The sequence below is a fragment of the Dasypus novemcinctus genome, chromosome 14, assembly GCF_030445035.2.
Source record: "Dasypus novemcinctus isolate mDasNov1 chromosome 14, mDasNov1.1.hap2, whole genome shotgun sequence".
Taxonomy (NCBI): domain Eukaryota; kingdom Metazoa; phylum Chordata; class Mammalia; order Cingulata; family Dasypodidae; genus Dasypus; species Dasypus novemcinctus.
Genome location: NC_080686.1, coordinates 62,770,305 through 62,797,945, shown reverse-complemented (window position 1 = coordinate 62,797,945; position 27,641 = coordinate 62,770,305). Strand labels below are relative to the sequence as shown.

Sequence of the window (27,641 nt, the reverse complement as noted above, 5' to 3'; positions counted from 1 at the left end):
CATCAGGAAGACCCTTCATTTCTAAATTCTAAGTTTGATTCCAGATAGATAGTAGATCGATAGGTAGCCAGATAGCCAGATAGATTTGCCAGAAATTTCTTGTCTGGATTAAGTAAAGTGCTGTTTGCTTCCAATGTTTATTAATTGAAAAGTATCTCAGACAATCCCTTTGTTTGGTGCCCTGGAGGTTTTTATACTCTCAGACAATGCACCATAGTAAGATTTAGGATAGGTGCTGAAGATGTGTTTCTGTGTGTGTGTGTGTGTATTTGTTTTTTTTAAAGTGGGAGTACAGCAATTGGTAAAGAGGAATAAGGAAAGGAAAGCCAAATGAAGATTTGTCTGCCAGCATGTTCTCAAGAAAATCAGTTTTAGGAAAGCATACACACGGAAGTTAAAGATATGGAAATAGATTTTTTTATTGCTTTTTGTTAAGAAATAGATTTTGATTAAAAATTTTTCCATGATCTCTTGGAAAGATTTTTGTACCTCAGTTGGAGTCTTAATTTACTGAATGGGGACATTTAATGGGAACATCTTCATCTATTCCCTTATCCTTTCTAAAGCTAACTCCATAATTTTTCTTAAATCTATTTCCATTAAAAATAGATTTTTAGCTTGATAGGGGCCTAAGAGTACACTGATAACTCCTAAGTTCCCTTACATTTTAGATTTTTTCATACTTCCATGTCACTACTTTTTTTAAATGAAAATTAATATTGATGAAGCGATGAATGCATAACTCTGTGATAAGATCACATGCCATTGATTGTACATTTTAGATAAATTGTATGGTTTATGAACGAAAAAATAATAGAGTGGTTTGGGGAAAAATACAGCAAATGTAAGATATGGACTATAGTTGGTAGTAATACTTTGATGATGCTCTTTGATAATTTGTTACAAATGTTTCAAAACAGCAAGGTATTGGTGGTAGGATAAGGTCTGGGAGCCCTGTATGATTATATACTAATTCAATGATATTTTGTCTATTCTCAAATCTAGCCTTGGCCATTTTCTAATAAATTTACAAACTTAGATGAAATGAACACATTTTTTGAAAGACACAAATTAACAAAGCTTATTCAAGAGGAAATAGATAACCTGAATATTCCTATTCTATTAAAGAAATTGAATCTATAGTTAAAAACCTTCCTACCAAGATAACCCCAAGGCCTACCTGGTTTTACTGGTGATTCTATTACACATTTAAGGAACAAGTATTACCAGTTCTGCACAAACTCTTCCAGAAAATAGAACAGGAAGGAACACTTCCCCACCATTACCCAGCTCCAAAAACAAAGATATTACAGGAAAAGAAAACTACAGCCTAATATCCCTCATGACATAGATGCTCACCTCAAATTCATGAACACTAACCTCAATTTGGACTTTAGTGCCACCTAGACATTCTACTTCATTTCCAAGATCCATTTACTCTCCCATTTTCCCACATGCCCATTTCATACCATTTTCCCCCCTGCATCAAACCTCTGAAACATCTCTCCCATCTCCACTCTCAGCTGCTGAACTTGTTTCTTATTTCAGTAGAAGCAAACTGAAGACAATATCAGTTACATTTGACTCAGGATGCTCCCCTTTTAAATTTCTTCTTCATTGGTCCCTCCATCTTAGTCTTCTTGTTTCCTCCTCATCTTCATAATGTTATAACTCTCTTCTTGATGATCTCCTCCAGCCAGGCCCATGACTTTAAATACCATACGTATACTAACGATTCCCAAATTTATATCTTTAGCCCAGATCTTTCTTCTGATCTCCAGTCTCATATATATTGCTTTCTAGTCCAGATTTCCATAAGCACCTCAAATGTAACATATCATAAACAAAATGAAATCCCATCCCAAACCTGCTGTTCTTACGGTTTTCCCAATTTCTGTAAAAACTACTTCCATTCCTCAACTTAAAAAAAAATATCTTTTTCTTGGGTTCCACATCTATCTCTCAGCAAATCCTATCAGCTTTTCATTCATAAAATACCCTGTATCATCTCTGCTACTACCATTCTTGGCCTCTGATTAGATCATTAAAATACTTTCCTAACACTAAGTCTTCCTGCTTCCCTCTTCCTTTGTAGTCTGTTCTCTATCAAGTAGCCAAATTCATTCTTTAAAAATATACTCATTTATTCAGAATTCTCCAGTGGCCTTGTTTCTCACTCAGAGTGAAATAACAAGTATTTACAAAGCTGTCCAAGCCCCTGCTAGCCTCCTGACCTCATTTCCTTCATTCTTTTCCAACTTATACTCTACTCCAACTGCACTGACCTCTTTGATATTCTTTGAACACACCAAGCAAAAACCTTCGAGTCTTTGCACTTGCTGTTCCCTTTGTCTGGAACACCCTTTCTTGAGATGTATACGTGGCTTGCCCCCTCACATCTTTTTGGTGTCTCCCCAAGTATCATTTATTCAAGAAGATTATCCTTGATTATTCCATATAAGCACAATTATATAAGATAGCACACATATGTTCCATTGCTATCTGTGCCCTTTGCCCTGCTTTCTTTCTTAGTTGTACTTATGATTTATTTATTGTCTTTCTACTACTATAAGAATGTAAGGGGCTTTTCTTTGGTAACTGCTTATTCCCTGTGCCTAGAGCAGTGGCGGGCACATAGTAGTTGCTTAGTAAGTGAGAAGTAGCAACAACAGAATTAGAGGTAGTGAGCATTCTTTCTTAGTGGAGAAGAATAAAATAGTACAAAAAGGGAAAAAGCAGTATGAACACTGGCCTACGAGCTGACTCTAGTAGCAGAATAAGGAGCTCCTAGAGTCAGCTCTTGCTACAGGACAGTAAGTAATCACCCAGACCTATTTAAATCACCTGTTTGGAGACTCTAGGTGACAAGAAGAGCATCTGGCAACATTGAAAGAATGGAAGGAGACTGCCCATCTGCAGAGAAGATTCCTAAGTAGAGCACTCCTTGCCACGGAGGCCAGTGTTCATGCTTCACTGGTGGTGCAGTCCTCCTTGGGAGCTCTTCCATGGCTGGAATTGAAAGATCCACTTCCCCGAAACGAGGAAGTAAGAGATGATTGGGCACCAACTTCTGTTACTGACTAGTGAATTTGGCTGGCTAAAGTATAATCCTAAGAAGAGCTAACATTTGAACCTGTTCAAGTCAGAAAGAGGCCAGTAGCCACCATTTTAATCCCACCCCTGGCATGAAAGGAAGTGGGGCTGACTGAAAATCACAGTGCTTGTAGGGACCTGCTTCTTTCCACCCAGATCAGACAGCAGCTCTAGCCTAAGCCCAGCCCCACCTATAGCAGGGAGTTAACTTGGGGGACCTGCCTTTCCTGGAAAACATAGGCCACACCACAGAGGCTTGTTGTGATGGTTATGCTATCGTGTCAACTCAGCCAGGTAATTGTGCCCAGTTGTTTGGTCAAGCAAGCACTAGGCTAACTGTAATACAAGGGCATTTATGTACTTTAGTCACCATTGACTTTACTGCAGTGGTAAATCATAGATAGCTGGTTATAATTACATCAATCAGGGAGATTGCCATCAGCAGTGAGTGACACTTAACCCAATCAGTTGAATGCCTTAAAAGGGGAAGCGATTCCAGCATTGAGAGAGAATTTCCCAGCTTGTCTTTGGACAGCCAGTGTCTCCCAGAACTTGTCAAGAACCTTCACTGGACTTTCATTGCAGTCCCTGGTTGTAGCCTGCCTGTGGAACCTGGACTTGTGCATCCCCACAGCTGTGTGAGAGACTCTTATAGAATCGCATACTATTGACAGATATCTCATGTTGATTCTGTTTCCCTAGAGAACCCTGACTAAAATACTGGAGATCATCCTACTCTGGCGGCACAATCTGCCTCAGGAACTATTCTGTGGCTGGAACTGGAAGCTCCATTTCCCAAAAATGGGAGGAAGAAATAGTTGGCCACAGACTTTAGCTACTGATTAGTAAATTTGGCTGGCTAAAGTATAACCTTAACAGTTAAATTTTGAACCTGTCCAAGTTGGAAAGAAGTTGCCCACACCTGAAACTCCATCTCCACCCCAGGCAGGGGAGGAAGGTGCGTGAAGCATCCTCTGTCTCTCTGAGCAACTACAGTTAGGCCTGCACAACTTGGATTATTATACATGGCTGTGGCTCTGTCTCTACCCCTGGCAAAGGAGAAAGGTGGGAGAAGCTTCATCAGTCCCTAGAGCAATGAGGGCAGCTTGAGCCTCTATAGCTTACAGCACCAACTACATCCTCGGCTTCTACCATACAATCAGCAAGGGAGGAAGGGCAAGAAAGCCCTAAACTACAGAGAGAAACTGCACCCAGAATAAATACATCTAGTAAGCCAGATGCTAAGACACCAACAAAAAATGACAATCCATACCAAGAAACAGAAAGATATGGCCCAGTTAAAGGAACAGGATAAGCCTCAAGATGACATAAAGGAGATAACTAATCATAGATTTCCAAACAAATCTCCTTAATAAGTTTAGTGAGATGGCTAAAGAAATTAAGGATATCGAAAAGACATTGGATGAGCACAAAGAAGATTTTTGAAAGCATACACAGAAAAATAGCAGATCTTATGGGAATGAAAGGTGCAATAAGTGAAATAAAAAATACACTAGAATCATGTAACATCACATTTGAGGAGGCAGAAGAAAGGATTTGTAAGCTTGAAGATGTAGCCTTTCAAAGCTAACATACAAAAGAACAGATGAAGAAAAGAATGGAAAAATTTGAAGATCTCAGGGAACTAAACAACAGCATGAGATGTGCAAACATATGTGTCATGGGTGTCCCAGAAGGAGAAGAGAAAGGAAAAGGGGCAGAAGGAATATCTGAAGAAATAATGGTAGAAATTTTCCTAAACTGATTGAAGGACAGATATTCATGCCCAAGAAGTACAAGAATTCACATCTGAATAAATCTGAATAGACCAACTCCCAGACAGATACTAATCAGAATGTCAAATGCCAAACACAATGAGAGAATTCTAAGAGTAGCAATAGAAATGCAGTGCATAACATATAAGGGATACCCAGTAAGATTAAGTGCCAATTTCTAATCAGAAACCGTGGAGACAAGACAGTGGTATGATATAGTTAAGATACTGCAAGAGAAAAACTTCCAGCTAAGACTCTTATATCTGGCAAGACAGTCTTTCAGAAATGAGGGCAAGTTTTGAACATTCATGAATAAAGAGAAACTCAGAGTTTATAACTGAGACTGGCCAAGCAGGATATACTAAAGGGTATGCGATAGTCTGAAAAGACAGGAGAGAGAGGCTTGGAAGAGAGTCTAAAAATGAAGATTATATCAGTAGGTAATTAAAAGTCTCAAAAGAGTAGTGAAAATAAAATATGACAGATAAGACTAAAAGGCCAAAATGAGTGAAATAAGAACTGCCATTACAGTAATAACACTGAATGTTAATGGATTAAATTCCCCAATCAAAAGACACAGATTGGCAGAATGGATAAGAAAATATGAGCCATCTATATGCTGTCTGCAAGCGACGCACCTTAGATCCAAGGACATCAATAGATTGAAAGTGAAAGTCTAGAAAAAGATATTCCATGCATGCAGTAACCAAACAACAACAACAAAAACAACAAAAAGCCAGCTTAGCTAGCTGTACTTTATCCCACAAAATAGACTTTAAAAGACACTAGCAATGCGCAATCTGAGGAAGAAGTCAGGAACATAATTCCATTTACAATAGTGTCTAAAAGAATCAGACATTTAGGAATAAACTTAACTAAGGATGTAAATCACTTGTATCCAGAAAACTACAATGCATTGTTAAAAGAAATTAAAAAAAGAAATAATCAGAACATTTTATGCTCACAGATTCGAAGACTAAATATCATTAACGTGTCAGTTCTACCCTAATTGATACAGAGTCAATGCATTACTGATAAAAATTCTACCATCATTTAAAAAATAAATTATAAACACAATTATAAAATTTTTTGGAAGGGTAAGGGTTCCCAAGCAGCCAGAAACATCTTAAAAAGGAAAAACAAAGTTGGATGACTCTCACTTCTGGACTTTAAATCATATTACCTAGCTGGAGAGGTAAAAACAGCATGGTACTAGCATAAAGACAGACACAAAGACCAATGAAACCGAATTAATGGTTCAGAAACACCTTCACATCTATGGTCAAGTGATTTTTGACAAGTCTGTCAAACCCACCCATCTCAGGCAGAACAGTCCATTTAACAAATGGTGCTGGGAGAACTGGATATCCATAGCCAAAAGAAAGAAAGAGGATGCCTATCTCATACCTTATACAAAAATTAATTCAAAATGGATAAAAAACCTAAATATGAAAACCAGAACCATAAAGCTTCTAGAAGAAAACGTAGGAAAACATCTTGAAGACCTGGTTGTAGGTAGTGAATTCTTAAAGGAGATAGGAAGACTGAGATGGACTACTGATGCTTAATGTATGTAGAAGGTTTAATTAACTTTACTGTAAAAGTGTGGAAATGTGTAGAGTTGATGGTAACACATAATGAGTAACAGCTGGTTTATAAATGGGAATGTAGCTGGAAAGGTTAGTGTAGGGAAGTCAATGTCTGTTGAAAGAAAGTTAGATAATACCCTAGGGACTGAACAACATAGTAAACCCAGAGGTGTATGAGAATTATGGTTGATGGCACAGATGCAAGAGTGTCCTTTGTAAGCTAGAGCAGATGTATGTCACTTGCAGGGTGGTAGAAATGTGGAGAAGCATGGGAAAAATAGAAATGAAGTGAGTTATGGACTGTAGTTAACAGCAATATTGTAATATTCATGTATTACAAGGCTGTACTGTGTTGATAATTAGGGAGTATGGAAAGAGTGTGCCAAGTGTACACTATGGACCATGATTAGTGTTAACAGTCTTATGATATTATCTCATAATCTGTGACAAATGTTATACCACAGTGTGGTGTGTTGATAGAGAGATGTTGTATGGAATTCTGCACATGTGCATGATTATTTTGTAAGTTCACAACTGCTGTAATAAAAATATACTGAAAAAATAATAATAGGGTGGTTTGGGGGGAAAATACACCAAATGTAAGATATGGACTGTGATTAGTAGCAAGATTTTGACAATATTCTTTCATTATTTGTAAAAAATGTCTCACAACAATTTAAGGTGCTGACGGTGGGTTGATGTATGGGACCCCTGTGTGATGTTATGTGTGTTTGCTTTGTAAATTCACAACTTTTACTGTACACTTATTATTTATGTATGTTCATGTATAAATGATATTAAAATAATAATAATAATAGGATGGGTTGGGAGAAAATATGCCAAGTGTAAAATACTGTGGTTAGTCATAATATTTTGAGGCTGTTCTTTCATCATTAGTTGAAAATGTTTCACAACAGTGCAAGGTTTCGGTGATACTGAGAGGTATGAGAGTCCTGTATGATGTTATGTATGTTTGTTTTGTAAGTTCACAACTATTACTATAGACTTATTGTTTATGTATGTTTATGTATGAGTGACATACTTTAATAAATTTTAAAAAATTAGTGTGATTGTTAGGCATCTAGAATATATATACAAGACTTTGTTTGTTCTGGGTAATAAAATATAGTAAGCATATTCCTTTCTCTCCAGCCACATATATTTTTCTCTAATGGAAGTTGACATACTTAGAAAAGATTTTTTATGTTTATTTTTCAAATAATAAAAATAGTAAAAACTATTAATTTGGAAGCTAGAGAAAGAGAGATAAATCACTTATGATCTCACCCACTTCTGGGCAACTATGAAATATTTTCCCTTGGATTTCTTGTTTTGAGTTTTAATGTACCTATACTTTTGTATCCTGATTAGTTTTTTAATATCTTCATCAGTGTTTACCATGTGTGTCACAGTTTTCAAAACCATTATCTTAAAATATTATACATTACCTTTATATATAGCCCACTTTCAGAAAACTGCTTCTTTCTCCTCCATTTGGACATTTAGATGTTTATACTTTTTGTCATTCTTCCATGTATCTTTTTCTATTCTGTATTTAAATTGTTTATGTTTACCATAAAGAACTTAAAAATGGGAACAATACCACAAAAATACAATGTTAAAAAATGAAAAGATGTATTTTATGCATGGTGTTCTGCTAACACACAACTTCTCCAATAAAGGTTTAAAAAAAGGAAATAGTGGTGTTAAGATACTGGTTGCTTCTCATGAACCAAGGAATTTTGCCTCCTTCCCTCACCCTACATATGCCTCCCACACACACTAGCTCTAAAATCTATTCACTTATAGAACAAAGAAAAGTTTTTTCCTTCGGAAAAGAGTTTTCTTTCACATGGTGGAAATAAGCATTCACAAGCCCTTGCTCTTTCTTTTCTTATAATTTAAATAGTCGTTGGATTTCTGTCTGCTGATTGTGTAAGTGGGAGTTGGGAAAGGAGTAATTTTTTATTCTAGTGTGACACAAGGTAGGTGGTAGAGTAGGGGAAGAAATCCTCTGTTGGTCAAAACAAATCTGAGATATGTGTGGAGAGCTTTGCTTTATTTATTCTCTTTCCTTTTTACTTTTTTCATTTTGCTTATTTTTCATTTTGTTCATCATCTTATTACTTTAAAGAATGAAGAATCCAGTTTATTACAACCTCCTAAATCTCCCAAGAAATCACCTAGAGTAAAAACAGCAACTCAAAAACTTTGGAAGAGTAACTCTTTGTATCCAGTTTCTTCTAAGGATGACATGATTGAGAAAGGGTAGGTGCAAGCTTTTGGGTGACAAGTGTTTTTCCACAAAAGTAAGATATTTGAAGATTTTAAAAATTAAATATAAATTGAAAACTAACAAATTGATTTTTATGTGGGTTCTTATATTTCAATGATATATGTTAGAGGCTTATACATACTTACCATGCATGCTCTAAATTAGGTAGAATTCTAGGGATGAATAACTTTAAAGAGATGGTGTTGCTGATTTCCAGCCTCTCATGAGCGTACAATCAAAATATATCTTTGGGAAAATTACCCTCTAATTCTTATTTGGTTCTATTCAATAATTCTATATTTCTCAAACTTGGGAACTCAGAAGACTCTCAAGAATATTGTCATTGCTTATTTAATACAGTGTATTATTTTATCCATTTACATTTGCCCACATATTTACCCTTTTCATTGTAACAAAGTCATTGATAAGGTTAGGAAGAAGAAATTTCAAGAGTCAGAAGCCTGACGATAGTAGTTGAAAGAATGCATTGGCATTGAAGAAGAACTTATTAGTATAGATCACTTACTTTAATTTTGTATTTAGATGTAATTGTAAATGCACATGTGGTTGTAAGAAATAATAGAGAGGCCCCATGTACACTTATCCATTATCTCCCAGTGATAATATTTTGCATAACTATAGTAGTATATCACAACCAGGAAATTGATATTTAGACAATCCATCCATCTTATTCAGATTGCATCAGTTTTATGTTCACACATTTGTTTATGTGTGTGTGTGTGTATTTAGTCATATGCAGTTTTATCACAGGTGCATTGTTAAAAATTTCACTTTACTTTAACTTTTTATTTAATTAGAGAAGTTGAAGGTTTACAGAAAAATTATGTAGAAATTACAGCATTCACATATGCCCCCTATTGTTAACACTTTGTATTAGAGTGGTACCTTTGTTACAATGGATGAAAAAATATTAAAATTGTGCTATTAACTGTAGTCCAAAGCTTACATTAGGTGTATTTTTACCTATATTCCACCCTATTTTAACACCTTGTATTAGGGTAGTACATTTGTTATAATTCATAAAAGAACATTTTTGTACTTTACTATTAACAGTAGCCCATCATTTACAGTAGGTTCACTGTATTATACTGTCTTATATTTTATCTTTTAATTTTTATTCTAATAACATATGTAACCTAAAATTTCCTCTTTTAATCACATTCACATATACAATTCAGTCCTGTTAATTACACTTACAATAATGTGCAACCATCGCTACCATCCGTTTTGGAAATTTTACAATCAACCAAAATAGAAATTCTAAACAGATTAAGTATTAACTCCCCATTCTCTACCTGAAACCCAATCCCTGATAATCAGTAATCTAGATTCTAACTCTGAGTTTGCTTTTTCAAATTATTTAGTATCAGTGAGATCATACAATGTTTGTCCTTTTTTGTCTGGTTTATTTCACTCAGCATAATGTCTTCAAAGTTCATCCATCTTGTTGCATGTATCAGGACTTTATTCCTTTTTATAGCTGAATAATATTTCATTGTATGTATATACCACATTTTGTTTATTCCTTCATTGGTTGAAGGACGCTTGGGTTGCTTCCATTGTTTGGCAATTCTGAATACTACTGCTATAAACATCAGTGTGAAAATATCTGCTTTGAGTCCCCGCTTTCAGTTTTTTGGAGTGTATACCAAGTAAAAGGATTGCTGGGTCACACCATAATTCTATACATAGCTTTCTGAGGAATTGCCAAACTCTTCCACAGTGGCTGTACCAATTTACATTCCCACCAGCAATAAATGAATGTTCCTATTTTTCCATATCCTTTCCAATACTTGTAATTTTCTTTTTTCTTTCTTTCTTTCTTTTTTTTTCTTAATAGAAGCCATTCTTGTGGGTGTGAAAGTGTTGTTTATCTCTTTGTGGTTTTGATTTGCATTTCCCTGATAGCAAGGGATGTTGAGCATCTTTTCAGGAGCTTTTTAGCCATTTGTATATCCTCTTTGGAGAAATGTCTATTCAAATGTCTTGCCAATTTTAAAATTGGATTGTCTTTTTTATTGTTGAGTTGTAGAATTTCTTTATATATTCTGGATATTAAAACCTTATGGGATATGTGGTTTCCAAATGTTTTCTCCCACTTAGTAAGTTTTCTTTTCTTTTGTGATGCCTTTGATGCATAAAGTTTTAAATTTTGATGAAGTCCCGTTTATATATTTTTTCTTTTGTTCCTTATGCTTTGGGTGTAAAGTCTAAGAAACCATTGCCCAACTCAAGAGCCTGAAGATGCTTTCCGATATTTTCTTCTAGATGTTTTATAGTCGTGGTTCTTATATTTAGGTCTTTCATCCATTTTGAATTGATATTTTTATATGGTCTGAGATAGGGATCCTCTTTTATTGTTTGCATATCCACTTTTCCCAGCCCCATCTTTTGAAGAGACTATTCTTTCCCAATTGAGTGAACTTGACAGCCTTGTCAAAAATCAGTTGGTCATAAGAGGCAGCCCACTCAAAGGGAGAAAGTATTTGGAAACCACATATCTGATAAGGGTTTAATTTCCATTCTATATAAAGAGATCATATAACTTAACAATAAAAGAGCAAGCAATCCAATTTCTTTTCAATGGGCAAAAGACTGAAATAGACATTTCAATGTCTATTACAAATGGCCAAAAAGCACATGAAAAAGTGTTCAGTATCACTAGCTATTAGAGAAATTCAAAATGACAATGAGATATCATCTCACACTTCATAAAATGGCCATTATTAAAAGAACAGAAATCAGTAAGTGCTGGAGAGAATGTGGAGAAATAGGAATACTCCTTCACTGTTGGTGGGAATATAAAATGGTGCAGCCTTTGGAAGACAGTTTGGCAGTTCCTCAGGAAGTTGCCATATGATGCAGCAATTCCTCTACTAGGAATATAGTTTCAGAAGAACTGAAAACTCACATGAATAAACATCTGCACACTAAAGTTCTTAGCAACCTAATTCACGATTGCCAAAAGATGGAAACATCCTAAGTGTCCATCACAACAAATGGATAAACAAAATGTGGTATATACATATGATGGAATACTATGCTGCAGTAAGAAGAAATGAAATTGGGATGCATAACATGGATGAACCTTGAAGACATTATGCTGAGTGAAATAAGCCAGACACAAAAGGACAAATATTGTATGGTCTCACTAATATGAACTAACTATGAAGAATAAATGCTTGGAGTTAAAACCTAGAGTATAGGTTATTAGGACATAAGAGGAGAGCTGTGAAGGAGTACTGATGCTTAATGTATGTACAAGTTTTAATTAACGACTGTGAATGTGTGGAAATAGATAGAGTGGGTGGTAACACATTATAATGAGTAGTAGCTTGTTTATAAGTGAGATTGTGACTGAAAAGGGTAGTCTAGAGATGTAAATGTCATTTGAAAGAAAGCTAGAAAATAATCTAGGGACTGAGTAACACAGTGAACCCAGAGGTGGTTGAGAATTGTGGTTAATAGTACAAATGCAAAAATGTCCTTCTGTGATCTAGAATGAATATGTATGTCACTATTGCGGGGTGGTGGGATGGAAAAAATACACTTAATGTAACCTATGGACTATAGAAAATGATCCCTGTGCACTTGAGAAGAATGTATATACTGCTGTTCTGTGGTGCAATGGTCTATATATGTATCTTAGGTCTAGTTCATTTATCATATCATTCAAGTTGTCTCTTATTGATCTCCTTCTAGATGGTATCAGTTGATGAGAGTGGTATATTGAAGTCTCCAACTGTTATTGTAGAGGTGTCTATTTCTTCCTTCAATTTTGCTAGTGTTTGCCTCATGAATTTGGGGAACATGTTTAGGTGCATAAATATTTATGATTGTTATTACTTCTTGGTGGATTGCCCTTTTTATGAATATATAGTGTCCTCCTTTGTTTCTTGTAATAGCTTTTGATTTACAGTCTTTTTTGTCCAATATTAGTAGAGCAATTAGTATAGCTCTTTTTTTGGTTACTATTTGCATGAATTTTCTTTTTTCCATCCTTTCATTTTTAACCTACTTATGTATTTGGGTCTAAGGTAAGTCTCTTGTAAACAACATATAGTTGTATAATGGTTTTTTATACATTCTGTCAACCTGTCCCTTTTGAATGAGTAGTTTTATCCATTAACATTCAGCATTATTACTGTAATACTACCACCACTACCATTTTATAACCACATCCTTCTTTCTTTTTTCCCCTTCCACTTCCCCTAACCCTTGGCGACCTCTAAACTATTCTCCATCTCTATAGTTTTATCATTTCAAGAATATTATGTAAATGGGATCATTCACTATTCAGCCTTTGAGATGGCCTTTTTTCATTCAGCATAGTTCTCAGGAGATCTGTTCAAGTTGTCGCATGTATCAGGAGTTTGTTCCTTTTTTTGCTGAGTAGTATTCCACAGACTACTCTTTCTAAAACTTGGATAAAAAGATTTGGAGTGAGTCATAATAATAGCTAAAAATTTGGGTTTAAGGGAGAGTTATTTATGTTAAAGTTATTCCTACTTTATTCTTTTTGATGTTATTGTGAGTGGAATTATTTTCTTAATTTCATTTTCAGACTGTTCATTGCTAGTATATTGAAATAAAATGGATTTTAAAAAATCTATCTTACATCATAAGTTCTTGCTGGATTCATTTATTAGTTCTACTAGTTGTTTAGTGGGATTGCTTAGGATTTTCTATATTCTAAAGCATGTTCTCTCATCTAAGAATAAAGACAACTTTACTTCTTCATTTTTGAACTGGATGCTGTTTACTTCTTTTTCTTGCCTAATTACCCTGTCTAGAACCTCCGGTTCAGTGCAGAATAGGAGTGGTGAGACTGAACATCCTTGTCTTGTTCCCAATATTAGCGGGAAAGTATTCAGTTTTTCACCATTAAGTATGATGTCAACTGTAGGATTTTCACAGATTCTCCATCATGTTGAGGAATTTCCTTTCTAAGTTTGTTGAGAGTTTTTGTCATGAATGAGTGCTGGATTTTGACAAATGATTTTTCTGCATCTGAGATGGTCATCTGGTTTTGTCATTTGTTGATATGCAGTTTCTGACTAATTAATTTTGGTGTTAACCAACCCTTCATTCCTGTGATAAATCCCCTTGCTCATGTATATAATCTTTTAAAATTGCTGCTGGACTCAGTTTGCTGGTATTTTGTTGAGGATATTTGTGTTATATTTCTGAGGGATATGTTTGTGTAGTTACCTTTTCTTGTGGTATCTTTGTCTGGCTTAAATTTCAGAGTAGTACTAGCTTCATAGAATGAGTTAGGAGGTGTTCCCTCCTCATATTTTTTGGGAGAGTTTGGAAGGTTTATTGTTGGTTTAATCTCTTTATTTGTTAATAGCTTTATCCAAGTTTTCTGTTTCCTTTTGAGTCAGTTTTGACACTTGGTCTTTCTAAAAATTTGTCCATTGCATCTAAATTATATAATTTCTTGTCATGCTGTTGTTCATAGTATTCCATTAAAATCTTTTAATTTCTGTATAGTTGTAGAGATATCACTCCTTTTATTGCTGATTTAAGTAATTTCAGTCTTCTTTTTTTCTTGGCCAGTCTAGTAATTTTTTTCTAATTGTTTTCTATTTTCTATTATATTTATTGTAGTAGGTATAGGAGTATGTTGTTGTCATTGTGGATTGGGTTAGCTAATCAATAATATCTACCACATGGGGGAATGGAAACAGATGCATATTGTACCTGTGTTTTGTCTGAGAAAAGCATGCAGAGTAGCCTGTTGGTGTATTATGGGTGGAGGTAGTTTGGCAAAATGGAATCAGCATTTTTAGGGAGCTCAAAAAAAAAATTTAGAATAAATGCAGTGGAGCATAGGAGAGGGTGCTTGAAAGGATAATAGAAAAAAAGATGATGTGTAAAATCATTAGTTTAACTCCAAAGTCTTCCATTATCTGACCCCAAACTACTTTTACAAATATCTGCAAATCCTACCTGTTGTGAGGATTAAATATGGTATATGAATTATATTAACACCATGTTTGGTATGTTGTATGTATTATCCACTTAACTTTTAGTTTCTCCTTGCCAAAAGCAAATTGGCAATTTACTGCCTTTTTTAAAACCTAGGCCAATAACTAAGAAACGAGAGAAAAGAAAAGAAGTACATACCCAGTTGTGGATGCAGACTCTTCCAGGCAAAGAGGAGCATTTGGGGTTGTGGGGCTGCCTTTATTAAAGCTCTTCTTCACTCCTGTCCTTTTGTAAAGTTGGGGGAGGAGCCTCAGCTGTTTGCTGTTCTGATTGGTTGCCCTACTGGTTAGCTTGTAGGGGACCAATGATGAGATCTTTTGTTTGGAGTTATCTGGAACCAATGGGGAGGTCTGTTTGGAGTGATCTGGGGCCTCCCCTTGACCCCAGGAGAGTTCCAAATGGGACTTTGTTGTTAGGTCTTGGCAGGGTCTTTCTGGCTTTGTTCTTAGTAGCAGCCTATCCTCATGGGGTTTCACAGCCTTGTTCTCTGCTGGGTCCCAGTTGGACTCATCTTTTCCTCTTTTCCCTATACTAACCTGCCTCAACTCCCCCCTCAGAGAGTTTACACCCTTATTCTTAACAGGGAGCTGAAGGGCAATGGTCATTCTTGTGTAGTTCCTTCCTGCTGGTTAGGGCAGGAGTCCCTGCCTAAAAGGGTGTAAAACCCTCTGGCTATTCTATTGAGGTTGAGGACAGAAAAATCCAGCATCGTGGTTAGAATTGGATGAAATCTTCACCTGTTCTGGAAGGTGTTTATTCTAGAAGAAATAAACTTAGAACATTGAAGATACATGGTTCTACTAAAAAGATAAAGAAGATGATGGTAGGTAGGCCCAAAAAGGGAGCCAGCCATAGCATAGTAGACCACAAAAGTGAGGAAAAAGAGGCTGCATCCTCCTGAAGTTGATGGACTTCATCTTTCAGGTTTCAAATGCTATCTAGGACTATTCTGGAGTGATTTACATAGAACAGCATTCTTGCTTGAGAAACAGACATGTTCCTCCCTGTGCTTCAGTTATCATCTTTAGGGCTCTGTGATTTTGCAGCACCACCTGGCAAGAGAGCCAGTTTGCTGTCTAAAGGCATGGCTAGTTTCTTCCTTGCTGTTCGTTAGCTCCAGGGAGAAGTTGTGGTAGCCCTGCTGGTTTTGGTATAAGCTGCCAACCTGAGTTCCATGGCAGTTGCTTTGGTAGGAGTGGGATGAGAACTTTTAGTTATTGTATGTTGAGAAAATACAAGAAATGGCATGGTAAGGTCTTCAGGATCATAGTAGAGAGAGGGGGTGATGTATGCTAGTGAGCATAAGCTGGTCCAAAGGGATGACAAGGACAGGTAGTCCTTGTCTCCACAGAAAAAGAAAATTCCATCTTGATAGTTCAAAGTAGCAACAAATGTGAGATTAATTTTTGGTGAGCTGGCGCCCTCTTTAGAGTTTACAATTACCAGTTCACTGGTTAGCCTGCTAGCAGACAGTACCATATACCCGTTGAGCCCTGGGTCATCAAAACAGGATGCTTCTTTGGGTGTCCCAGACAAGGTTAGCTTCTCCTCCTACGCCATGGGGGTCTAGTTTACAACAAGCCAATGGCATCTTTGGTGGAGTGTTTTGGTCACCATAAGTTACATTTAGAAGTATAGAATTACAAGAGCTAGAAGGGCATCCCCAACAGTACTGGGTAGTATTTGATTCCCTTACTATTCCTCCCCTAGGCTGCTGTGGGTCTTTGGTGCTGGTAAGCATTGTCATGTTAATGGGGTACAGAGTTTAGGAGACATCTGGCCCCCAAACTTGAGGGGAAGCAGTTAGCATACCTAAGTGTTTGACTGATTAGAGGGTCATCCAGGAGATGTTGTGACAGGAGGTAAAATTAAGATGGCCTAGGAATGGAGGGGAAGAGGAATGTTGGGAGGCAGTGGAGTAGATAAACATGGGAAAGGTAGTGTTCTTAGGTATGTGAACTGAAGTGTATAGAGGTCCCAATAGAGGGAGAGAGGTAGGTTCTAGGTGATGCTGCTAGCTTGGAGTGTTGTGAGAAACTTGCTGATGGATTGTTGGTATTCTACCCCTGTACTGGGCGATATTGTGGCAAAAAAACAGGCTGTAAGATCGGCAGTTGCCCAGTGCTTAGGAGCAGCTGCCTGGGCTGTGGATGTTTCTGGTTGGGACACACAGAACCAACATGATGATTTTTTGGCTACGTTGGCCACTTTTTGGACAAGATTTTTTAAGAGGGCTTGCCCTCCCCGCCAGCAATAGGATGATGTACTAGAATACATGATGCTTCATTTGGGCTAGAGTTAGAGGGACTAGCACACAATTTATGTACTGACTTTGATACAGACACTACCTAACTTTTTCTCTTAAAGAGGTATTTCAGGCCATCCAATGGCTGGCACTCAACTGTTTCATCAGGTGCTTCCGATGAATTGGCTTCCTTGGACAGCTGGCTTCACTCAGGATAAGTGTACCCAGCTGGCAGTTCCTTTAAATTTAACAGCTATGGGAACGATTAGAGCCACAGAGTAAGGTCCCTTCCATTTTCGTTCTAATGGGGAGTGAGGTCTGTTCTCCTGCCAGGTTTTGATCAGAACATGGTTTCCCAGTTTAACTTTAGGTAAAGGTAGCTCACGGTTGGGGCTAGGGAGGATTTTGTTTCTGAGCTCCTGGATGATTTGTTGAGCTTTTCCTAGGTTTATAAAATATTTGGTGAGTTGCTGGGTCTCCTGATCTAGTATCAGGTCTTGGGTGAGAAAAGGTCACCAATAGACCATTTTGAAGGCACTAAGCTGAAGTGGGTCTTTTGGGACTATACATAGCCTCAGCAAAGCAACAGGTAGATTGGTAAGCCAAGGTGATTATAGTTTTCTGGCAAAATTTGGCTAGAATTTGTTTCAGGGTTTGGTTGGCTCTTTCTTCTTTCCATGAGGATTGGGGTCTCCAGGAACTATGAAGATAATATTTGATTCCAAGGGCAGCAGATAGAACTTGGATTATTTAACTAGTAAAGGCTGGTGCATTGTCACTTTGGAGAGACTTAGGCAGTCTGAACCTGGGGACGATTTCCTTTAGTAGGGCCTTAGCCACCTCGTTTGCTGTTTTCCTTCTAGTGGGAAACGCTTCCACCCATGCAGTAAAAATATGTATCAGTTCTAAGAGGTACTTATATCCCTGACAAGATGGCATGTGGGTAAAGTCTAAATGCCAGTCCTTCCCAGGGTATGATCCCTGCAGCTGGGCAGGGGAGTTTAAGGGAGGAGGTTTGTTAAGTATATATACATTGCTGTATTTCCCACTCATTTTTTCAGGGTTCAGGAAAAAATCTTATTTCTTTAATTATTAATATTACTTGAAGGGACTTGTCCTTCCTATACTCCCATTGCATTTATTATCTATCATTATATATGTCATTTCGTATCTATAATATACTCTCTTAATTTCATTCAACCAGCAGTTATTTTATTGAGCATTGTTTTTCTACATCAGTATGCCTCATTTATTCAAGCACCTTCTTGAGGGATGGAACTAATTCTTATCCTTTTTCCCATTGTCTCATAGTTGTCAGAAGCACTCCTAATATTTGGTGCCATGTATACCAAAGATGCTCAAAATATATTTGTTGATTTATTGGTTCTCATCTCTGTAATTTAGGTCAAGGCACAGGTCACGAAGCAGCAAAGTTATTTGTCTAACATCTTTTACTGACATTTCTGAATGTCTGAAGCCCCAGCTGGAGAGAAGATATTCTTATACAGAAGAACCTAAGGGAAGTATTTTGAGCACTGACTGACCTGATTCCTCATTTAACTTATAGTAGCCCCTGACTTTAAAGATCTTTATTGATTTACCATAATATTTATTTCTTTACTAAGCAACATAATTTATTTTTTTCCTTGCTAAAGATTTTTATGCAAAAATTTCCCCCTGTATTTCCTTTTGTAGTACCATGTTGCTATGTACTCTATGTTTACTGCTTTCAGAAACATCTGTGTTCTGGTTTTGGTATGATGACACTCCAGACACAAAATAAGACACTTTAGTATTTTTATTAAATTTTCAAGAATTGATAAAAAATATTATATAATGTTATGATTTGTAAATTTAGTATTTTTAAACAGGGTATTTCAAGAGCACAGTTACCCTGATAAGATATGTGGATTTAATGCATCCCTTCTAGATAAAAATTTCACATTCTCTAAGGATTATACTTTAGGTAGAAATCTTGGCCGTTATAAGTTGAACACTTAGATATGATTTTGTATATTTATTTCTCCTTTTCTTCTAATTAGGACTTTTTTCCTACTAACATCTTTATTTTTTTTAGTTTGGAATGCTGATAAGTATAATAAAATCATTAAATTATCACCTCAGAACTTGTTTAGTAGGGGATAAAGAAAAAGGTGACGAGGAATTATGACAGAGAGAGTAACCCTTCCTCTCTTTAACCCTAAGTTGTTCATGCCATAGCTGTCGTAAGATTAAAAAGTCTGAGTTCATCAAATAGCAAAGAGTTCGTGTGAACAGTAGATGCCCTTTCATATTCTAGAGTCACTCTTGTGCTTGGAGAAAAAAGCATTCTTCTCTGTTTCAAGAAAGGTATTAGGTTTGCCAGCATTTTTAGTATAAACAGCAAAGTTTTATGAGAATTTATGCTGCCATTTACATTCTGCAAGCCATGAACTAAATGGGGAGAGATGATCCAAAGAGGGTCCCCTAAGGGCAGTTAATGAGCCGCTTTGAGAGGCCTTGAAGATAGTTCTTTTTATAACCCTCTCCTAGCTATAATAGCAGTATTTCAAGGCTAAAATAACAGTAAGTATGTAGGAGAGAGGCCACCAACAGAGATTTGGAGGACTCCTAAAATGTTATCACTGTGCCTGAAATATGAAAATAATAGAGGTTAGGGAGTCACTTCAACATTAAGTTTGAAATCGGATTGTTTTCTAATAGAATTAACACTGTTGCTATGTTGTTGGCTCCATACATGAATATTATAGGACATTCAAATGCAGACATATTGCATTGATTACATATATGGTATAAAAATAGTCCAATGGGAACATGACAGTTTAGGAGATTTTATGAAATTCTACTGTATAATTCCATAAAAAATTATGTTTCTAGATAGATAATTGACTTCTATTTTGTTATCTAGGCTAAAACCATGTTAGATGTTGATGCCTTGGGAGGATTTGACATGGAAAATTTGCTGCAATCTTTATACGTAGAAAATAGAGCTGGATTCTTCTTTACCAAGTTTTGTGAGCATTCAGGGAACAAGGTAGAAAATAAGTATTTTAAGTCTAATTTTATAAATTTACTTCACTGTAAAATGAGAGGTCAAAATAATTCAATGCTCAAATAATTATTTTTGTTGTTAAAATTCCTATCTCCTCTGATAAAAAATTTCGTACTTAATTTTAGTAAAAATGTAAACATATCTTTTATAATTGTGTTTGGTTCACTATCCAACTAAAGTTACTTAGAACATAAAATACAGATAGAAAAGGATTGACTTGTATAACTAATAGTAGTTTATTTTCATAAAACTTTATTTCAGTGTGCTAAGTGCTTAATTAGTATATCTTAAATTCAGAGTTGATTTCTACCCTTTAATCTTTAATGATTCTAATAATTACTAATTACAGTGGGTAGTTGCAAACTTATTCCAGGTTTTTAAAATTACAAGCATAGTTTTTGTTTTGCTCAAATGAAAAGTAACTGGCTCAATTTTTTAAAAATATATTTTTAAAAGATACTTAGATTACACGAAATGTTACACAGAAAAACATAAGGGATTCCCATATGTTCCACTCCCCATATCTCCCACCCTTCCCCACTTTAACAACTTCTTTCATTAGTGTGGTACATTCACTGCCTTTGATGAACACATTTGGAGCATTGCCACTAAGCATGGGTTATAGTTTACACCCTCTCCCACTCAATTCTGTAGGTTATGGTTCTATTTTTAAAGTAGGCTTTGGTTCTGGAATGAGGCGCATTTGCCCATATATATCAAAATACCTTCAAATTTTGGTTTCATGTCATAAATATGTGTTAACTCTTTAACTGTTAACTAGAATACTTAACTTTAATGGCCAATTATGTAAGAGGCACACATGTAAAAATATATTGTTCTGGTGACAGTACCAATAAATATTTTGTATTAGTGCCAGCTTGTGATAGAATACTAAAACCAACTTAAATTGAACCTGATTTATGGTAACATCAAAGAGCTAAACAATTACTTATATTTGAAATCAGAGTTTTGTAGAACTTTAATAATTGGGTGGTAATAATTTCTGTACTTTTCCCATCTGCAGTGGTGGAAGAACAGTGTGTACTTTTGGTTTGATCTACAGGCTTATCATCAGCTTTTCTACCAAGAAACACTTCAGCCTTTTAAAGTATGCAAGCAAGCCCAAGTAAGTAGTAAATAACTATGGTTCAATGTGAAGCTCTAAGTATGCGGAGAAAAGTTCTCTTCAGCCCTAAATAAGAGAAACTTGGGAGTGCTTGCAAAACGGCAGCAGTTAAATTGTTGCCATGGGATTCCTTTATTTAAATGTCAGCAGAATATTGTTTTATAATCTGATTTGTAGGCGCTCAGTTTTGTGTTTTATTTGGGTCGTTTTGTTTTCCCTTTGCTGCCAACTACTTGTTCGCTGCAATAAAGGACAGTCCATCTTTTTTTTTTTTTTTTTTAAATCATGTCTTCTTGGTTTGATTGTGATTTAGAAGAGACCCTTAAGAGTGGATTTGTAATGAATCATTGAAGTGATTGAAAGCAGAGTGTTGATCCTTGTTGCTTTCTGAGCTTTCTGCAGAAATCGGCTGTTGATAATACTTAGGCTGTTAATCTGTTTAAAGTCTAGGCCAGGATGTTGACTGACTCTGTGGTAGTAGACCCTATGTAGTCTGCTGGACTTCTGTGCTACATGCCATATAAGAGATTTAGAGAGTGGAGGAAAGAACATCTCAAGATTTCCCTGAAGCAAAATAGAACGATGAAGAAAAACAAAAAGAGTAGTAAGAACAGAAGATTCTCTTTAAAGGGAAACAGTGACCCCCTTTTTGCGGAAGGAAAGAGAACAGAATTATGGCTAAAGCAAACTTATATTTTCAGTTTTTTATTCTGCAGTCTCTTGATCTTTTATGGAGAGAGGTCTTCAAGCCTAGAAAACTCCTAATCACTTCTACATCTATTGAGCATTTAAGTGTTTTTTATAATCCAGATTACCCCCATTCCAGAGAAACTCCCCCTAAACAATGCTCAGGAGACCAGTTTTGTCATTTTATTTATTATATATATTCTTATTCAAAACCTAAAAGAATACTGCTGAATATTTGTTGTGACTTCTGCCACCCTGAATCTGACATCAATAACTATGTTTTATTTTTTATTTTTATTTATTTATTTATTGACTTTGTAATAATATTACATCAAAAATATATATGTGAGGTCCCATTCAACCCCGCTCCCCCACCCCCCCTCTCCCCCCCCAACAACACTCGTTCCCATCATCATCAGTTGACAGCTTTGTACTTTTTACCATGAAAATAAGTAGTTCAGCTCCTCATAGCCCAGATTTGGCTCCCTGAAATCTTGAAATATATCTCTCATTTGTCAGTACCATTTCTGGGACCACACAGTTGAGCTGTTCTGCTTGTTAATCTTTACCTGTAATTCTCTACTTTTCCCCTACTCCCTACCCTATTGCCCCATCTTCTAAAGTACCATCTGTTATTTTTATTATATTTTTATTACTACAAAGAGTACTCCTCCAAAACCTTCAGCTGCTCAATGAAGTACTCTTTGTTAGTAATCACCATATTTACATGCACTTGAAAAAGACAAAAGTCTATTAATTCTTAGTAATGGTATAACTCAACCAACTATAAATGGGTTGTGAAAGAGGACACAGTCAATTTTTTGTTATTCTGAGATAGATTATTCACTTTCAGTATTATCTAGGCTTATAAGCTTGCTTTTTCCTTCCCTGTTCTTTCTGGGGGAGTCAAAGTAAGATAGGAGGAGGGGAGCAATGGAGACATTTGCTTTTAGGTGAAGAGGGAAAAGTAAAAGGAGATCAAATCCATATGATTCATTTGACTTGTTTGCTTTTTCCTTCAATGGTTATTTTTTTGGTTAAAGAAGCAATTGTCTACATATATTTAGGTTTTAATTACCTAAGATTTCCATGCTTCAGATAAAGGAATTGCCTGTAATAATTACCATAATCCTATGTATTTGTTTCACACATGAAATACCATTTATTTCTTTATAATAGAAATACTGTATGATTTTCTTTAAGGGTACCTTTCCAATATAGATCTTTGTGTTGATAATGCCAATGGCAGAATATAAGAAGCTAGCATGTGTTAAAATTTTATATTATTTTAAATTTGTGAACTTGATTTTATATTATTTTCTTAAATCTGCAAAGCTGCATAATAGGAGACTGGGCTGATTCTGAGAAATTTACATGCTTTTCTCTATGCTAACAGGAAAATTACATAGTTTTATTTCCCTATGAAGTATTATAGAAATATATGTAGGCATCCCAGATTTGCAGAAGAGTGGTCAGTAATAGTGCTTTAAACTGACCAACTATAGTCCATACATTTGAAGTCTTAGGTGCCCTGAAGACTTCACTGTTTGGCTTCTAGGTATTGCAGAGGTAAAGTCTGTGACTCTAGCAACAGCTTGCCAGAGGGACCATATATCATACATACCCTCTTTGGAGATAGAGCAATACAAAAGAATGAAGCAGACCTGGGTGACACTAGTTTTTGAAAAAATTCTTCTATCCTTATGGAAATCTTTTAATTAAACTGTGTCCCATTAACAGCTATGCATTTAGAATTTAAAACTCTTGTTTTCCTTATCCACAGCGTACTATTTAAGATTTAAAAAAAATATTAGTAAATATTTATGACACACAACACACAGACAATAAAAAAGTAAATGGGAGGGACAAAGAGAAAATGAACAGTAAAACTTAGAGTTGAGGAAATATTATATGGAGAATGTAGGAATTGATAGTGAAGAGAGTAAAAATGGGTTAGGTAATGAGGAAAAGAGGTTTGTTAAGTATATCATAGCATTTTTACCACATAGTACTGTTTATTATAAAGATAGCAATGTATCACTGTGTAAACTTTAGCTTATTTAATAGAACAAGGTGACACTATTTTAATGTATCACTTAGAGCAGAGGCTACATGACAGAAAAAAATACAGAATTTACTAGTAAAAGATCTTAGTTTAAGTCACATTCTATTAGTTACAGCTGGGTAAGTTTGATCAAGTGAATTTTAATGTTTCAGTTTCATGTTTTGTAAAATGTGGACAGTAATAACACTTGACATTTTATTTCCACACCTCTTCTGGTTTAGAAGTTACATACTCTATTTCTATTTTCACCCTTACATAGCAAATATATTTGAATTAACAACATCTGAAATTATTCAGTATATTTATCCTCCTCTCAATCAATTCAAGGAACTTAAACACTTCAATTCTACTATACCCTGCCCATTTTACATATCACTTTTATGTTGTATTTTGTTCATTTTGTTTTATACCCTCCAAGTGGTCATTAGTATTATTTTTTATACTTTCAATGCTTGTGTAGATTTATCCACTCACTTACCAGTTTCTTGTTCACCATTGCTTTGTGTGTCATCCTCCTTCCTTTAGGTTTAAATTTTTTAGTGTTTTTTTTTTTTTATGAGGGTTTACTAATGGTAAAAAAAATCTCTCAGGTTTTGTTTGTCTGAAAATGTCTTTTATATCCTCTCAAAGTTCAGCTGAATATAGAATTCTAGGTTGACAGTTTTCAATAAGCACTTTGAAAATATTATTCTATTGTCTTCTAGATTCTATTACTATTATTGAAGAGTCTGCTGTTACTCCTTTGTCAGTAGATGCTTTTTCTCATTATTTGCTTTTATGATCTTCTCTTTATCTATGGTGTTCTGTTTTTCACCTCACTATCTTTTTTACAATTATCTTTCTTTGGTCTTAGTTGCTTCTAGAATCTGAGCAATCAGGTATTTCATCAATTCAGAAAATCTTAAGCCATTATTTCTTTCAGTCCTTCTGCTCCTCCAATTTCTCTATTCTATCATTCTGGATTTCCTGTCCGATCAATGTTGGTGCTTTTCAGTTTATCCTATATGTCTCTTAATCTCTCAAGTTTTTCCATCTTTTTATATCTGTAATGTATGTTAGGTGGTTTGCTTTGATCTATTTTCCAGCCCACATATTCTCTCTGTAGCTTATTTCAATCTGCTATATAACTCATCCATTGAGTTAAATAATTGAGTTGAATCATGTTAGGAATTATGTTTTTTATTATTAGACCTTCTAGTTGTGTTTTACAAAGCTTCCTAATGTTTTTCCCCTTATGTTTTTTATTTCTTTTTGTATGTCTTTTCATCTTAAGTGTATGCTATAATATGTATTTCTATTAGTCATCTGTTGCTGTGTAACATATTGTTACAAGCTTTGTGTTTTAAAACACACATTTATATTGCACAATTTCTGGGGGGCGAAGAGTCTGGGCACAGAATGGCTAGATTCTCTGTAAGGATGTAATCAAGGTGTCAGCCAGGGATTCTCATCTGGGGCTTGCCTGGGGAGGGCTCTGCTTCATTGCTCACACAGTTGTTGGCAGCATTCACTTCTTTGGGGGCTGCCACACTGAGGGCCTCATTTTTATTACTGGCTCTCAGCCAGAGGCTGCCCTCAGTTCTGTGCCATTTCTATATGGCAGCTTACAGCAGGCAGCATGCTTCTTTAAAGCCAGCAAGGGAGAAAGTCTCTTAGCAAGAGAGGCATTACAATCTTAAGTAACATAATCACATACACATAGCCACATAGATCTCATCACTACTTTCATAATCTGTTGCTTAGGAGCAAGTCACAGGTTATGCCCTCACTTGAGGGGAGGGCATTATAAAAGGGCATGAGGACCAGGAGCTGTGGGGATCATGGAGCCACCCTAGACTGTCTACCACAGTATCTGATAATTCTATGATTTGTAGTTCTTGGCAGAACAAATTCTGCATTTATTTCTGCTGACATGGTAGATCGTTTCCTTATGTGTTTTTGTACTTTGAATTGTGAGCTCTTAAGTGGGTCGTTTTTTCCTAAATCTGTGGTGCTTCTGCTAGGTGTGTTTTTCACACTAATTTCTCACCTTGTAGTTTTCTCATTTGCCAAGTGTAAATTTGAAAACCAAACCACATGGGCATTAACTCAATCAATTTGGGGGAGTTTTTTTTCCTTCTTTTATATAGAGTCTAGGCTAAGACAGACAAGCTTCTGTTTTGTCTCCTAAGTTTGGTAGGTTTGTGTATATATCCAATCTGCATTTCATTTTGTGACTAGCTCTTCAAGAACCTTGTTTTTGAGGGGAGTTTCATGAAACTTTTCCACCTCATAAGAGTTTTAAGACCTTGTCTCCTATACCCTGCACCTAATATAACCCAAGCCCTTGGTTTATCTGTGGCAAGCCCATTGTCAGCTCATCCTTGTCACCCAGTTTTCAGCACACCCTTAATTTTGGTCCCTGGCAATTTCCCTTAATTGTTTAGTTATGTATTTGTTGTATTTTATCCACAATTCCTAAGTATTTTATACAGGAAGTGTTTTCAATTAATCTAGCCAGCCAAAGCACCAAAAAGGAAGTCTCAGCAAGAAGCACTTACATGTATTTTCTTATTTAATGCTCAAAGTAGCAATGAGGTATTATTAGCCTTTTTTTTTTTTTTAAGATTTATTTATTTATTTAATTCCCCCCGCTTCCCCGGTTGTCTGTTCTTTGTCTATTTGCTGCGTCTTGTTTCTTTGTCCGCTTCTGTTGTCGTCAGCGGCATGGGGAGTGTGGGCGGCGCCATTCCTGGGCAGGCTGCACTTTCTTTCACGCTGGGTGGCTCTCCTTACGGGGTGTACTCCTTGCGCATGGGGCTCCCCTACGCGGGGGACACCCCTGCGTGGCGCGGCACTCCTTGCGCGCATCAGCACTGCGCATGGGCCAGCTCCACACGGGTCAAGGAGGCCCGGGGTTTGAACCGCGGACCTCCCATGTGGTAGACGGACGCCCTAACCACTGGGCCAAGTCTGTTTCCCCATAGCCTAATTTTTAATAGATAAAAGGAAACTAGATCTTTGAGATGTTAACCTTTGCAAGTTTACACAGCAAGGGACAAAAGTAGGCTCAAACTTGAGATGTAAGAACCTGCAATGCTATACTTTGCCTCCTCTGCTGTATGAAAGTTCTCATGTCTACCTCTTAAGACTTTTGTAAGGATTGCATAAGATTATTTAGATTAAAGTAAATGGGCAGGGAAACGGACTTGACCCAGTGGATAGGGCGTCTGTCTACCATGTGGGAGGTCCGCGATTCAAACCCCAGGCCTCCTTGACTCATGTGGAGCTGGCCCATGCACAGTGCTGATGTGCGCAAGGAGTGCCGCGCCATGCAGGGGTGTCCCTGTGTAGGGAAGCCCCACGCGCAAGTGGTGCACCCGGTAAGGAGAGCCGCCCAGCGCGACAGAAAGTGCAGCCTGCCTAGGAATGGTGCCGCACACACGGAGAGCTGACGCAGCAAGATGACATAACAAAAAGAGACACAGATTCCCATGTCGCTGACAACAGCAGAAGCGGACAAAAAGAACATGCAGCTAATGGACACAGAGAACAGACAACTGGGGTGGGTGGGGGAAGGGGAGAGAAATAAATAAAATAAATCTTAAAAAAAAATAGGCATTTAAAATTTTTAAAAAAATACTTTAGATTACATAAATGTTACATAAAAAATGTAGGGAATCCCCATATGTCCCATTCCCTACCCCTCCCACACCTTCCCACATTAACAACACCCTTCC

The 27,641-nt window shown here is 36.4% G+C and overlaps 1 protein-coding gene across 1 annotated transcript in view; it reads left to right on the top strand.

The window, feature by feature from the left end:
* RGS22 (regulator of G protein signaling 22) overlaps nt 1-27,641 on the top strand; it is a 176,421-nt gene that overhangs the window by 74,533 nt on the left and 74,247 nt on the right. Inside the window, exons 11-14 of the mRNA XM_058275778.2 lie at nt 8,592-8,725; nt 18,397-18,509; nt 19,899-20,026; nt 21,069-21,170. Of these exons, the coding sequence (XP_058131761.1) occupies nt 8,592-8,725; nt 18,397-18,509; nt 19,899-20,026; nt 21,069-21,170 (477 nt within the window). The remainder of the gene's footprint in view (nt 1-8,591; nt 8,726-18,396; nt 18,510-19,898; nt 20,027-21,068; nt 21,171-27,641) is intronic.